General features: G+C 42.9%; 1 protein-coding gene across 1 annotated transcript; it reads right to left on the reverse strand.

The window, feature by feature from the left end:
• Window positions 1-4,843: 4,843 nt before the first annotated feature.
• On the reverse strand, window positions 4,844-9,722 carry pck1 (phosphoenolpyruvate carboxykinase 1 (soluble)). The gene is made up of 9 exons (XM_074672677.1): window positions 9,629-9,722; window positions 9,144-9,441; window positions 6,898-7,082; window positions 6,607-6,810; window positions 6,324-6,511; window positions 5,850-6,237; window positions 5,633-5,764; window positions 5,431-5,526; window positions 4,844-5,316 (listed from the first exon to the last, which is right to left on the reverse strand). The coding sequence occupies exons 2-9, from the start codon at window positions 9,365-9,367 to the stop codon at window positions 4,859-4,861; spliced, it is 1,875 nt and encodes a 624-aa protein (XP_074528778.1). The 5' UTR covers window positions 9,368-9,441; window positions 9,629-9,722; the 3' UTR covers window positions 4,844-4,858.
• Window positions 9,723-12,752: the final 3,030 nt, after the last annotated feature.

Genomic DNA, 12,752 nt, shown 5'->3' on the forward strand with positions numbered 1-12,752 from the left:
TCTCGGAGTCTAATCCAGACACTTGAGTCATAAATGACAGGCACAAATGTGTTGCAGGAGACTGAAGTTTCTGGGTCAGATTGAGTCTGAAGGAATCACGTGTTGGAGCTTCACGTGTGCCCTGATTCGTGTTCACAGATATGACTTACATAGAAATAAAACTGTTAAAATAATCATAAAACGCTAAAAAATAAAGATACGCTCAGAGTTCTGAGGTATCTTTATGGATGAACAAATAACCCGCTCAGTGAAACACTTAGATAAGAAAAGTGCAGAAAAACAGGCAGTAATGAAGTCTGCAGAGTGTCTGTGAGCTAATTATTCCCTCAGATAAGACCGTTTAAAAAACAAGAACATTCAGACGCTCTAAAAACACCAGGAGTAAAAGATTATCTGTGAGAAAAACTTCAGACAAACATAAAAACAGTCGGCTCAGAGCCAAGAGCAGCAAGATGATTCCTCTTTGACAGTTTTAGCCACTTTTTAAGAGATTAGAATGGACTGTGCTGTTTGAGCATGCTCAGGAAAAATCCTCTGAGTTGTTCACTAAACAATGTGAAACAAATACAGTTTACAGACCTGCAGAGATAACCTCAGAAAAACAGGAGGTAAAGCTGAATAAAGCCCCATCAATGACTTTAATGCACTTGAATCTGACACCAAATCTTCATGCATGACTCAAGCAAACTCAGGGAGTCTAACCGCTCTGGTTGCATAAAAAACTGTGAGGTGTCTTACTCGCAGCAGGTATCCCACTTCCATGCAAATATGCATGTGAGAATCATTGTGCACATTCATGCAGGATCTAACATTAGTGCATTCTGTCTGCTTCTCACTAAAGAAATGGAAGTGGTTTGAGAACAAGCAGCTTTATCTACCCCCCTGCAGGCATTTCCCCCCACTCCAGAGCAAAACTGTGCGCGTATATGCCGTCTTAGGGGCCAAAATGCACGCTAAAGTGCTGACTAAGAAGCAAATGAGTGCGCTAAAGTGCTCACTTTTGAGCCAAAGTGCATTAAAGTGCCTGCTTTGGAACTAAAACCACTTAAGTGCCACTTTTGAGCCAAAGCACATGCATAGGTGCCCTCTTAAGAGCAAAAGTGGGCGCTGAAGTGCCCTTTTGGGATTCAAAACGCCTGCTATAGAGCCAACTTTGGAGCCAAAATGGCCCTTAAGTTTCCTATTGGACTAAAAAGGGTGCTTAAGTGCCCTCTCCCTTATGAAAGAAAAATATATCTACCAATATATTTTTTAAAATGTATTGTAATATATTATTGATATATTATGATATACATGGAATAATATATTGAGGGCACATAACCAATATATTATATATTCATGAAATAATTCGCAATATATTGCAAAATATACAAACGATTGCCGCTTTCCATATATTGCAACATATTGGAAAATATAAATACTAAATCTCATATATGGGAATATATTCCCTAATGTATGACATGATATTCTCCAATATGCTGCAATATATTTTTCTTTCGCAAGGGCTTGGAGGCCAAAACACACTAGAGAGCCCACGTGGTAGCTTAAACAAGCTTAAAAACCTGCTTGGGAGCCAAATCTTACATTAAAAGCCCACTTTAGAGCCAAACTGTGTGCTAAAGAGCCCACTTGGGAGCCAAAACAAAGACTGATATGTTCTTTTGGCTGGTTAAAACATGATGAAGTGCCCACTTGGGAGGCTATACCATGTGCCAAAGAGCCCTCGGAAACATGAAGAACTTAGCGCCATCTTCAGTGGGGTGAGCACACTGTTTGTGCCCACTTGTGAACTTCAGATGGATCATACAGAGGGAATGATTCAGTGATGTATGCAGCAGCCATCCAGTCGTAGTGAGAGTGGTTAAATAAGACACTCTTTAATGAACGTGTAAAGTTTTTCTGAGTTGTTTGTGTTCACTGGGCTCAGAAACCTTCTCAGAAAGCAGCAGAAACAGTGAAGAATCAAATCCTGCCTCAAAAACAAGTCAGTGATGATTAACTCTGGTCTCTTTCCTCCGTGTTACACAACAGCTGCAGTGAACCATGGGACGAAAACATGAGGGCCCAAACAGAAACTGTGCAGCTCTCAGCTCAGTGAGGGTTTGTGAGAAAAACAGACTGATGGGATTATTGTTTGACATATGAAGAGTTATGTGTGAAAATATTTACATGGGACGTGTCAGGAACAAGTTGTGGTTCTTTGTTACTCTGAAGAGAAGAGTTTTGATGCACTGTGACTCCATGTATCAAATCAGCAAAGAGCCAACAGGTTTGAGGTTTTACAGCCCAACAGGAACCAGGAGAGGATCAGCGCTGGGAACTCCTTCATCTGTGACTCCAGCTGTCTGGAAGTCCTGATATGTGCGGGACTAAACACGCAGCAATGGATCGATGCTGGACCGGAGATGAATCCAATCTGCTCCCAGCGTTTCTCCCAATTCTTGTCCAAATAGTGACATAGAAGAAAGAAATTATAGCTTATAACACAACAAACAAAAGATGGAATGAGCAAAAAGACTAGAGGCTCCACTTTGTCAACAGGGGGCCTAAAATGAATGAGCAATACTCTTCCAAAACTTCCGACCCTTATTTCTCTAACCCCTTTTTCACCGGCACTTGTTTGGGGCTGGTGTTAGCGCTAGCGCTAGTGCTTAATTGGTTCTAATCAAGTTCTTCAAAGGAACCGGTTTGGTTTTCCATTGGCAAGGGGGCAAGGTAGGGGTGGGGGGTCAGATTAGCGACATAGTTGGCCCTTCGCTCCAGCCAAGCAAAGAGTTGGTGCTTGCTAAGCACCAGTTTTGAGCACCTGGATCCAGAGCTTTGTCTTTATAAACACAAAGTACCAGCCTTGGGTCTAGCCCCAACACTAGCTCAGTTGAGAAGGGGTATCTCATAAGACACCGAGTGTCCGCACCCAAATGGAAGCATCCCTTTTCCTGTCATTTTTAAGAGGCTTTGTGTCTGGATTTGACAGGAAAGCTTGAGGGCAGGGGTGGCCAACCAATCATAGACCAAGAGCCACAAAAATGACCGTTGTACTACAAAGAGCTACATCACACACATGATCTTAGAAACGCACTCCTTCTCACACACAAATGAAATGACAAAAATGAAAATCAATACATTCCCAATTTTCAAAGTGAGATTTATTGTTTGTAAGTGTGTTTGAATTGGTACTTGGAGCTGTGTCAAAGACAAATTTCTGTTTTTACTTCAGAAGAGAGTTCCACCCATCTATCTATCTATCTATCTATCTATCTATCTATCTATCTATCTATCTATCTATCTATCTATCTATCTAGGTAGCTATAAGCACATGAGCGATTGAGAGGAGCACATGTAGAGAAGAGAAACTGAAACTTAAGTGTCAATCTCATCACCCAAGTATTGATCAATACTGGTCCCAACATTGGCCTCAGTATATCAATATTTTTGATTAATCATAACACCACTACTCATAACAACATATTTCTTTACATGTATTGATCAAAGAGCCACGTCCCAAAAGGCAAAGAGCCACATGTGGCTCGCAAACAAACAAATTAATCCCTGCTTGAGAGAGACAGAGGGTGATGACCTGCACCAAGTCAGAACCAGGAACCAATCCTGAAACCAGTTCAACAAAGACTGAACCCTAAGTCCATGGAACCGTTTGCCTGCTTAACCAACTAAGCCAAACTGGTGCCACACTGAAAACATGCCTAAACCCTTACATACTAGTTGATTTAAATTTGACCCATTTTTATGTTCCACATTAGTAAAAGCACTCTAAACATCTGAAATTTGAAGAAATTTGACCGGTACCTGTTGAGATCTACCTGTGTGGGTCAAGTCAAAGAAAATGGTTGTTTTAGTGAATCTTGAAACTGTGAAACCGTACAAGCCATGGCTAACCTACTGGGATGCACAACCTAGACCACCAGGCTATACACATGCCCCATGATGAGAGGATTCTTCACATTTCTGTGGTTATTTTAGAGTTAATTTGGATTTTATTCTGTGATTTTTATGCACACTCTGCAGGTGAGTTCATTACTTTCAGAAGAGTGTTTCCCAGGTGCGTCAGTGATTGTAACTGGCCTTTGACACAGGAGCTAGCAGAGCATGCTGTGGTGCAGGGCCCATATTTTTGAGCAGCAGCCCTGCTCTTAAAAATGTATGTTATGAGTTATGCTCATGTGATGTCAGTACCTGATGCTGTAACAAGGTGTTTTTCAGACCATGTTTTTCAGACCCAGCGTGTGTTTCAGCTCCTCCAAGAAGTTGAAGGAATGGGAGTCTCACTTTGAGTCCCACAATGACGACATTCAACAGACCATAGCTGAGTTCAAACAACTTTATTTTCATCTTCCCTCTTTGGGGTTCAAGATTACAACAAAACAGAACCAAGAGATACCAACAGTGTATAAAAATAAATTAAGATAGCTCGTAATAAAAATAGGAACAAAAAACAACAATTTCCTCTTTTTCAGGAGGTCGAACACTGGAGAGCTGACGTAGACTTGCTCAGTCCTGAGAGTCTGACGTACGTACACAATAAGTTATCATTAAATAATATAATGACGTAGAGAAGGATTGGTTTGAACCAGAAAAAGACAGCAGGAAAAGAAACATTCATGTGGACGTTATCGACCCACAGAGCCATGATGACGATTTCTGGCTAATGACAAAACAAGACAGGAATTCTCCTTGAAGATTTACATGTTTTCAGAATTCTAGAATTTTCACAGTTTGGTTTAATGGAACACAACTACAACTCGTTGTTCTAGAATTATCAAAGCAAAGTTCTAGAATTACCCTCATGCTACATTTGAAATGCTAACATGCTATTCCACCCTTCCCTTCTGATTTCCTCTCCTTACATCTGCTTCACCCTCTGCTGCAGCATCTCCAGCTGCCGGGCCACCTCGTTCGGCAGGTCGTCGTTCACCTGCGTGCTGAAATACTTCCTCACATCCTCCACCTCCCTCTGCCAGAACTCCTGGTCCAAGGAGAACAGCTCGTCAAGGTCCACTTTCTGCTGCAGGCCCTGGAGGTTCAAGGAGCCGCTGCAGGGCAGGTAACCCACTGCCGAGGGCATGGCGCCGGCTTGGCCGTTCACTCTCCTGAACATCCAGTCCAGGATGCGGATGTTGTCTCCAAATCCAGGCCAGAGGAATCCAGCGGTTGGGCTCTTGCGGAACCAGTTGACGTGGAAGATCTTGGGGAGTTTGGCGCCGGGGCGGTCAGCCATGCTCAGCCAGTGAGACAGGTACTGTCCAAAGTTGTAGCCAAAGAAAGGGCGCATGGCGAAGGGGTCGTGCATGATCACCTTTCCTGCAGAAAAGAAGGCGGACAATCAATATTCCAATCTTTGCTAGTTTCCCAGACAGATACTTGACTTCAAACCTTACATAACTGAACATTGCAGATTTTTGGGTAGATACTGACCTTTGTGTTCAGCTGCAGCGGTGGCTTCAGATCTCATGGCGGCTCCGACAAACACTCCATGCTGCCAGCTGAAAGCCTCGTACACCAGAGGGACGCCTGGAGAGAAACAACGCAAGGGTTAGAATTCAAACTCAAGGTTTTCAACCCTTATTGTTTGTCATTCTACAAGTTTTCAAAGTGTTTCCATCCAGTTCCTGCTCACCTTCTGGTCTGCGTCCTCCAAAGATGATGGCCTCGATGGGGACTCCCTCTGGGGACTCCCACTGTGGATCGATGATGGGACACTGGTCGGCCGGAGTGCAGAAGCGAGAGTTTGGGTGAGCACACGGTTCACCTGGGGGAGAGAAAACAGAAAGGTAAGCTCAGTGTCAAATTCCTAACGCTGTCCATGCCTGAGTCCTTGTTGGTCAAACTCTCACCATCCTTGGAGCTCCATGGCTTGTTCTTCCAGGATGTGATGCTGACGCCCTCTGGGAGTTCTTGGTCCATCCCCTCCCAGTACACACCGCCATCACTGGTCTCTGCTACGTTGGTGAAAACTGTGTTCTTGATGATGGTGTCCATCGCGTTGGGGTTGGTTTTGGCTGAGGTGCCCGGGGCAACTCCGAAGAATCCGTTCTCAGGGTTGATGGCGCGCAAGTTGCCTTGATCATCAAATTTCATCCAAGCAATATCGTCTCCTACACACTCCACCTTCCAGCCAGGCAGCGTTGGGCAGAGCATGGCCAGGTTTGTTTTCCCGCAGGCGCTTGGGAAGGCTGCGGCCATGTACTTCTTCTCTCCAGCAGGGTTGGTGACACCGAGGATCTAAGCAGGAGAAAGACGGTCACAATCGTACAACCGCACAGACCTGTGCCGTACTTATCTCTGATCAGGTGGACTCAATTCCTTACCAGCATGTGCTCTGCCAGCCAGCCCTCCTCTTTGGCAATTCTTGAAGCAATTCTCAGCGCAAAGCACTTCTTTCCCAGCAGGGAGTTTCCTCCATAACCACTGCCGAAAGAGACGATCTGCCGGCGATCCGGGATGTGAGCGATCAAAGTCTGCTCAGGGTTGCAAGGCCAGTTGTTGGTCAGGGGCTCTGGGAAGCAAATATTAGCGTTAAAATCAATCAGCATGCAGGTAGAGCACAACACAAGTATCAGTATGTGTTTGATTTATATGTCAATGACGTACTTTTGAGCGGCAGAGGACAGCCAACAGAGTGCAGACAGCGGACAAACTCGCCATTCCCCAGAGCGTTAAGCACAGCCTTCCCCATACGTGTCATCACCCTCATACTGACGACCACGTAGGGAGAGTCCGTCAGCTCCACGCCGATCTTAGAGAGAGGGGAACCGACTGGACCCATGCTGAAGGGAATCACGTACATGGTGCGACCTGAGGACAGATGGTTGGAGATATTAGCAGAGCATTTCCTACATATATTTCAGGCGTTTCTCAAACTGTCGATGAAATGTGCCGTACCTTTCATGCACCCTGGGAACCTCTGTCCCATGGCTTTGTCGAACTCTTCCGGGGACATCCAGCGGCCAAGCTGGCTGACTCCACCGCCGACAGGTGTTGGCACCGTGTCCCTCTGGTCCTGAGTCACGATCACGGTCTTACTCTCAACACGAGCCACGTCTCGGGGGTCGGTCCTGGCCAACCAGCTGTAGGAAAAGCAGAGGGTTGATTCAAATCTGATTACTTAGACGATCTTTTACGTAATCCTGGACAAGAATGGGCTGGGTGATCTTGATATGGAGGATTGGGATGCGATTTGCCTTGATAATGATGACGGACTTTGACGTTTTCAGTCGATAGTTAGTCTTGCAGCTTTGAAGCTATTGGACGTGTTTTTATCCTTTCATGAGATTGATTGAATTCTTGCCTTTGCACCATTTAATTTACCACATGATTTTATTTTCCTGAGTGAAATGTTTTGATCTAACGATGAAGAAAGGAAGTGAACTCCTTCATAAATCAGAAACTAATCACAAAGATAGTTGCACAATCTAAGTTGGATGCAACCTCGGCTAGTAGCGCCTTCACCAGAAAGATGTCAAACAGCTTTGTTCGGCCTCTGGCTCTAATTATGCGACATGTTTGAGGATCCTTCAGGTTCTGCAGGAATGCTGAGTTAGAAATTGTTGGACAAGGAGCTCCTCCTGGATTCCTCTCTCTGCTGAAATGACCTATGAAAAATTATCCGGGTATAAACGATCCTACACATGTACAATTTATGGGATATGAAGCTGGATAACAGAGAACCAGGGCATTCACCACGTCTGTAAAGATTTCCTGACCGTAGAAGAAGCTACTTTATTAAAATGTCTAATCCGACGTTAATCTTTGAAATTTTTCGATGGATTCCGAAAATTTTCAGGTTGAAGAGATGTTTTTGATTATTAGAGCTTTCAAGAACAATAAAATAAATGCACACAGGGTCCAAAACATTGAGGTAAATGTTGGGAAAAAGTTTTTTTGAGCAGCTAAATTTAAGGAGATGATTAAGGGAAATAATGTCACTTTTTGGATGCAAAGTCACTGTCAGGGTTAATAATTTAAACTTGATCAAACCAGAGGTTTTTTGCAAGGTATCCCTCTTTATTCAAATTATTTAAAAATTTTGTTTGTTTTTCTTTCTCCCGTCTTTCTTATTTGACTTTTTTCTCTTTCCCTTTAGTTTTCTCTTATATCAATTTATAAAACTAATTTGCTTGCCTGTCAAAAATACTTTGGAGAAAGGGAAGAAGATCTTGGTGTAGAAAAAAAAATACTTCCAGGTATTCGGAATAGTTTTAATACAAGTATCCTTGTATTTTGTATTGTAAATATTTTTTTTAACTATTTAATTATTCATTACAATTTATTTATATATTATTTATTTGATTATTTATTTATTATTATTTGATTATTTATTATTATTTATTTATTATTATTTTATTATTTATTATTATTTATTTATTATTTATTAATTGTTTATTTACTCTCACAGTTGGGGGACACACCATATCTCTTACAAAAAAATGTAAAATATTGTCATCCTTAAATTGAATTAAAAATATTTGTATTAAATGTTAAAACATGGTAACAATAACAATAAAAAAAAGTATTTCTTAAAAAAATCATAATTTTAACTTTTAAATAATTTGCTTAATTTATATTTTATTTTGACTTGAGGAAAAAAATATTGTTAGACCAATCGAGCATCAAATTGTAGGACTAACTGGATTCTTGAGTCTATCAGGCAGATTACATAATCCTCCACATTCCCATGTCCGTCTTTGTGAGAATATTTCTCGTGCCGTCGCGCAGCCTCAGGACAAGTTTGACTGTTTGACTGTTTGTGGCTGGAAAACAAGTCCCTGCCTCTGAGCTAAGTGCAAACCTCCTGCCTCAGGATGAACAAACAGCGTTTTTAAGTTTGACCTTACACCTGAAGAAACGCTGAGTAAAGGTGCAGAGATGTCACTGAAGGAGCTGGACTTTCAGGTTTGTGGGAATGTGGACCTTCTCTGGGTATGTTGTTCATTCAAACAGCTGCTCTGGTCTGACGAAGGCAGATTGTCTCTAACAACAACACGGCCGGGAAACCAGCCAAATGTGCTGAGGTGACTACTGTTGTGGTTAGAGTAAATCCACCACAGGTGTGACGGCTGATTGTTAGAGAAACATGTTATTTATGACCAGAACTATCTCAGTTAGAGCTACGGACGTCTCCAACCTACCAGTTCTCGTATTTGTGGAGCTTCTTGATCATCCCCTGCTCCTCCAGCTGGGTCAGGATGGCCCGGTTCTCCTCATCGGAGCCGTCGCAGATGTGGATGGAGTCCGGCTGGCAGAGGGTCACGTTGGCATCCACGAACTCCCTGACGGCCGGGCTGAGGGCGCTGAGGTCGCCCTGCAGGATCCTGGGGCCGCTCTGGTTCTGGGACTGAATCTGAGGAGGCATGGTGGCGGCGGTGGTGGAGTCTGGAGCGTCAGCGAGAGGATGGACGGATGGAGAGAGGAAGGGCTAGAGGAAGTCTGGAAGAGATGAGAGAGAGATGAGTTTTGCAGCTCTTGGGAAACAAAAATACAACAAAGTTTTTCCTTTTTTCTGCGCAGCATCCTCTCCCCTACATGCAGCTCTCTGGGTGATGCAACAGCATCCCTCTGCAGAAACTTTCCCTCCTCACGTTACAAAGAAAAGCCAGACAGAGCGTCGGGTTACCTTCAGTAGTTTGTCTGGAGCAGAGAGCCGTCAGCTTGGCCTCATCAGTCGAGGTTTTGTCTCTTTCAGGAGCTTTTAAGCTGTTTCCTCTTCTTCAGATGTTTCTCTAGTGAGCAGCTGCCTCTTTTTATACTCTGGGATGTCCCACATGAGGAGGAGGAGGAGGAGGGAGGTGGAGGAGGGAGGTGTGTGTCAGAGGAGGCTCGTCTCCTGAGCTATTTGCATGAACTTGTTGTTCCCCCCACATCTGAAAAACACAATGTAACAAGCCGCCGGTGAATCATTGATGAGCTGCGGGACGTAACGTCGTCTTCGTGTAACCGGTTCCTTCTGCCTGCCGCGGAGCGCTGATAGCAGAGTGGGATCAGGTCCAAAACAGACACACACACACTCACACACACACACACACACACACGCACACACACGGCTGTGTCCTGACGGTGCCACACGCTCATGATGGAAAAAAACTGAGTGATAGCATCTTAATGCGCGTGCAGCTCATTTTCAGAGTTAGATAACTTTTTCTATGCTACTTTTTTATATAGTTTCTAAGCACAAACTGTCATGTCACAAGTTTCAAAGATCAACACACTGATCATTCAGGAAAGGATGCTGATGGTGTCTGAAAAGAAATAAAACTTGACTATTTTTAACACATAGGCTTGCTGTGACTTCACATTTTGCATCTGGATTTTTTCCTTGTATTTGCAGTTTTTTCTGCAGCTTTCACACCAGATAATCCAATTAATCCCCCATAGATCTCTCTGCTTTTCTCTATTTTTTTCACATCTTGAAACTCACAAAGCAGTAAAAGCCTCTCTTTGTCTGCCCTCTCCCTCCGCTCCTCCTGCAGCCACTCGTGAACTTTGACCCACTTTAAAAAATGATGTAAGTTCAGGCTCGGACATCGTCAGGCCGCCGTGTGACGCGGGGAGAGCCTTGGCTGGCCTCCTTTTCATTGGCTGACAAACGGAGGCTCGCCCTGGGGTGGACAAAGGTCAGACGAGTCAGGTTGTGTGTGTGTGTGTGTGTGTGTGGCTGTTGAAGGGAATCTCTGGGCAGAGATAAAGACGTATTTTTCCTTTAAAGGTAGAAACGCTGAGAGCTGGCGATGAGCTTGAATTGAGCAATCGTTTCATTCAAAGTGCAGAATCATCACGCGCGATCACGGCACTTTCAACAGAACAATGAGCACAGACGTCAGTTTTACTGCAAGACTTTAAAAGCAGGCAGAGTTTATCTCTGAGGAAAAAAAGTGTAAAGACAAAAATTAAGCACCTTTAATGAAAAAAAAATGAAATGAAACAGTTAAAGGGATGTTTGAGGTGTTATCTATCTTCTTAGCTCATGTACGTTGGTTTCTAACAATCACAGATGAAAGTTCTGGATGATGTGCTTTATAAATCTCCTTTTCTAAAAGTAGTGGTAAAAGTTGCTAACTAATTCATTTTCAATTGTTACTTCTTAGCTTCCAGTTCGGGTCTAAGTCTCTATGAGAACACCACGCCGGCTGATGAAGTTTAGCAGAGAGAAGAGAGATCTGTGTTTTTTCTCTGCTGAAAACGATTTCTGTGATTAATTTTGTAGTGATGGTGGACACTGGAGCCTAACTGTCAGACAGAAAAAGGACAGAGGAGCAGAAGAAAGAGAAACAGGAGAGAGATAGAGCACGAGCTAAAGGCTAAAAGGGCTAAACTGTTTGTGCTAAAGTTGATTCGAACCTGTGCCGATAGCACTACATACACCTGGCTAACACAACCACGTTAGCTTGTTGTCACGTTTCAAGCTGTTGTGCTACGTAACTGTACTGATAAATACCTAACCTCGGGGCGTTGTATCCAGTAAAAAGTTGACTTGAACAAAGAAAATTTGTTTCGATCCAATCTCCATTTAATTCCAAAACAAACACACACCTCACTGAAAGTCATTTACGACAGTGTGCAGAGACTCTGGTCCAGAAGGTGGCGCGGAAGTCCAATTAAAACAGATCCTCCTCATAAAATCTTTAAAAGACATGAAAGTATCTATTAACTGGTGTATTTCCATTTACCATGACGCACAATAGGAGTGAGCTACATTTACGTCTGACCTGACAGCCAATATATTATTAGTATTTGTTCATTTAAGAAAAAGTTGTGAAAGAAAAAAAAGTGAAAAGTTTCTTTTTTTAATCAAAATGGACAAAAGTTAAATCTTTTTTTATGTAACACACTAAATTACATAAGGTTACCACTTATATTACAGACCTTACGGCAGTGTGGCTGCATTATTTCTTTATTCTAGCTGTTTTGGATAAATTAACAAGTGCATACATTAAAGCTTGTGGTGGTATTGACAAAACAAGTAAGAAGTGAAAATGAGTTGCTCTACCAACATTTGTTACCTGTTAACCCAAAAATGTCTTTTCCAAAAAACTGTAGTTTCACTTTTGTTCCCTTTTGGACACTTCAAAACTCTGAGTCTGTTTTTTCCATGTGTAAAAGTACGGCATCATCAGCGTATAACTGGACATTAACACTTTGGAAAACGTCCATTTTATCCTAAGGATTGTTTTCGTACAGGTGATCCTCATCTTGACCCCTCGTCCCGACCCCTCGTCTGGACCTGACCCTGGCAGCAGATAACATCTTTACTGCAGGTCTGATTTAATACAGCACAACAAGAACAGAGAGGACATGAAACTACATAACAAGGCCTCTTACTGTTACGTAACACCTCGCTCAGGTGTTGAACAACAGACATTAAACACCCAGAGGATCTTTAATGAGGCCCCAGTTTGCTAAAGTTTTTACAGTCACTACAGGAAGTTTGAGTTCTCTACACTAACAGTGAAAAGTGTCTTTGTACTTCTAGTTAAATAAAGTTTGTCTTGATGTTAGCCTGATTATAGCTTCACAAACTATTCAAATGAAGTTATGGACTGTATGAACAACAGGCCCATCCTTTGTGAGGACACTCATTGGTTTAAAGGCTGTAAATGAAATCGTGAGCTCAGCATTTGGTCACCACCAGGGTGGTTTCCTTGTGATTAACATGGCCAGTTTTGGGTCATGGATGGCGTGGTGTCAGACAAGATGGGGTGGTTTGAAGTGATCAGTGATTGGCAAAAAACACCTAATTGGTT

This window comes from Halichoeres trimaculatus, unplaced genomic scaffold (assembly GCF_033239565.1).
Source record: "Halichoeres trimaculatus isolate MK-OKI-2021-1 unplaced genomic scaffold, fHalTri1.1 fHalTri1_scaffold_1, whole genome shotgun sequence".
NCBI classification, from domain to species: domain Eukaryota; kingdom Metazoa; phylum Chordata; class Actinopteri; order Labriformes; family Labridae; genus Halichoeres; species Halichoeres trimaculatus.